Genomic DNA, 2,555 nt, shown 5'->3' on the forward strand with positions numbered 1-2,555 from the left:
GTCTTGATTTGCATCTTAAAAAAAAAAAAAAACACAATGTAGGTTTGTTTTTGAAAGTCAGTTTCTGTATATACTGTAAAAATAAATAAATACATAAATATATATATATATATATATATATAAAAAAAAAAAACAATTAAAATTTCCTCCAACATCATGCTCCAGGGGGTCCCACCTTGGTTGAACTCTGGCAGGGGATTTCGCTTCAATGCGCAGACTAAAGAAAACAGCTCGTGACAGCAGTATAAAATTAGCCCAATTCCAAAAATGGTGAAAACTACGGATTTTGCAACACTGAGCAAATAACACATTTTTGCAAATAATGTAAATCCAAATGTAACAAAATAACAAAAAAAAAGGGGCAGTCTTGGTTGTATGTATGTTGTATGTTGAGATGTGGGCGTGGCAGTCAAACATGTATGCAGATAAGCATGAACTTGCAGTACACTAAATGATTGATTTTACGTGTTTTACTTGATTACGTGTTAAAAAAAAAGAAGCCAATTTTGAGGACTCATAGAAACTCTGTTTTGGGTGTACTACAGCAGAAAAAGTCAAAGAAGCCAGAGTCAAGGGTGAGAAGGTGAAGTTTTACCTCCAGCATGACCACACAGATCTGTTTGACACACTCGATGATGGACAGCGGGGTCCCAGCGATAGTAATGGCTCTCTCAGTAGAGTTAGGCAGCATGTCTCCAGCCACCTGTACCTGAGCTCCTGTCGACTACAGACAGAAACAGAGCTTAATGGTCATCTTCACCAGCCAATAAAGAAAGCCCTTCATTTCCCTCGTGACGCATTTCAGTGGAGCACAGAGTGCCCTCGCTCACCTCCCTGATCTCTTTGATCTTGCAGCCGCCCTTGCCGATGAGCGAGCCGCACTGGCTAGCCGGCACCACGATCCGCAGCGTGACCGGGGGCTTCGAGGTGGCCGTGCTGTTGGACATGGAGCTGCTGATGTCCTGGTGCACATGAACATTCACACCTTACCACAGCTACTGCAATTCTTTAAAATAACTTGGAGCAAACTAAAATTAACATTAGAAATAAACCACACAATATCACATACAATCAAACTAAGAATTATTCAGACAGCAGAGATAATGTTTGATATTTTTATACTAGTGGATGCAGGACACTATAGTTCATTTATGTAAGTGAGGATAGCAAAATAAAGCAAACTGTGACATATTATACCCAAAAGTTCTTCATACAGTGGACTAACAGTAAAATTGATAACAATTTGGGATCAAAAATTATTCCGACACTTTGACCTGACCATGTTTTGCTCAAGTGTTTTTTCTTTAATTGCTAATGCGACCTTTTTACACCACAGACTGGACAAATTGAAGCATTGCTTGGTAATTGGTTGAGCTAAATTGGTTTTATCTAATTGTGTTCTTAAATATAACAGCTCACAGCTATTCAACCGAATTTATTCCATACCTTTCTATCAAAGTTATCTGGCATTATCAAGATGAATTTGTTCTGACACAGTTTAACTCTGAGTTCTTGTGATATTATATTCCCATGTTCTAAACTATAGTGAATTAACTGTGATAATGTGAGAAATGTTGAAGGTATCTAAATAAATTTTGGATTTACTGTATATCATGCTGAACACATGAGAAGTAATCCATATTTACAATAATCCAACATGGTATCCATTTACAGTTTTTACACTAAAATAATTTTCTTTTTTGTATTTGAGCAAGTATGTTAATATCACATTACAATTTTAAAATTCTTAATACTCTGGAGAGGTCTTAAGACAGTAAGACTTCTTAAAGACTTGCTTATGTTGTTTATATTTCTTTATCTCGAGATATGAAATCAGACTCCATTCACTGTACTACATCTTCCTGATCTTACAGTGCATGACTCGTGTACATTAGAGGAGTATTAGAACAGAGTTGCCAAGTGAGTGAAAGTGGTTTGTACCTCCTCTAGTTTCTCAATGATCATGGAGAAGGCTTTGAAGATGGCGGTGGTGGGGCCTGCGAGGGTGATGATGCGTTCGGGGCAGTTCCCTTCAGAAATGTTGATCCGAGCACCGCTCTGCAGAGAACAACAGGCTCCTTTAGAGAGGCTCGAAAGACGATCACTAACACATGAAGAAAACCATCACAACCACAGCTACACTCACCTCCTCTCGCATCTTCTTCACCGATTCACCCTTCTGCAAGATACAAAGACACATGTATACAAGTAAATGCATATAACACATTATGGGTGCATTCATATATAATCAGTTACACCAGTATTAGATCTGGTCGACCACTAGGTGGTGCTATGGGTGCCAATACAATAATATAAGGCAGTTTGATTCTAAATTTCCAATTGTATTATTTTAAAATGAAAACATTAAAATAAAACTGGAAAATAAAGGACATTAAATGATCTATTTACACAAAAGATTAATTCAACTAAATGTGAAGGGCACACGTGCAGACAGGTGTCAGCGTAGAGCGCCTGCGTGGATTGTGTTTAATACCATGCCATCTTCTGCCATTTTTCATGAAAACTATAAGAGTTAAAATAAATAATAAATATAT

The 2,555-nt window shown here is 37.5% G+C and overlaps 1 protein-coding gene and 1 long non-coding RNA gene across 2 annotated transcripts in view; one reads left to right on the forward strand and one right to left on the reverse strand.

Annotated features, from left to right (window-relative positions):
- The window catches only part of LOC107700969 (uncharacterized), a 22,192-nt gene that overhangs the window by 14,837 nt on the left and 4,800 nt on the right, over positions 1 to 2,555 (forward strand). The gene's annotated exons all lie outside the window — the stretch shown is intronic.
- LOC107700968 (poly(rC)-binding protein 2) overlaps positions 1 to 2,555 on the reverse strand; it is a 20,948-nt gene that overhangs the window by 10,482 nt on the left and 7,911 nt on the right. The window contains exons 3-6 of the mRNA XM_016502849.1: positions 2,147 to 2,179; positions 1,942 to 2,058; positions 831 to 962; positions 525 to 724 (exon numbers count right to left, since the gene is read on the reverse strand). Coding sequence (XP_016358335.1) covers positions 525 to 724; positions 831 to 962; positions 1,942 to 2,058; positions 2,147 to 2,179 — 482 coding nt within the window. The remainder of the gene's footprint in view (positions 1 to 524; positions 725 to 830; positions 963 to 1,941; positions 2,059 to 2,146; positions 2,180 to 2,555) is intronic.

Source organism: Sinocyclocheilus anshuiensis, unplaced genomic scaffold (assembly GCF_001515605.1).
Source record: "Sinocyclocheilus anshuiensis isolate Anshui unplaced genomic scaffold, SAMN03320099.WGS_v1.1 scaffold1838, whole genome shotgun sequence".
Classification (NCBI taxonomy): Eukaryota; Metazoa; Chordata; class Actinopteri; order Cypriniformes; family Cyprinidae; genus Sinocyclocheilus; species Sinocyclocheilus anshuiensis.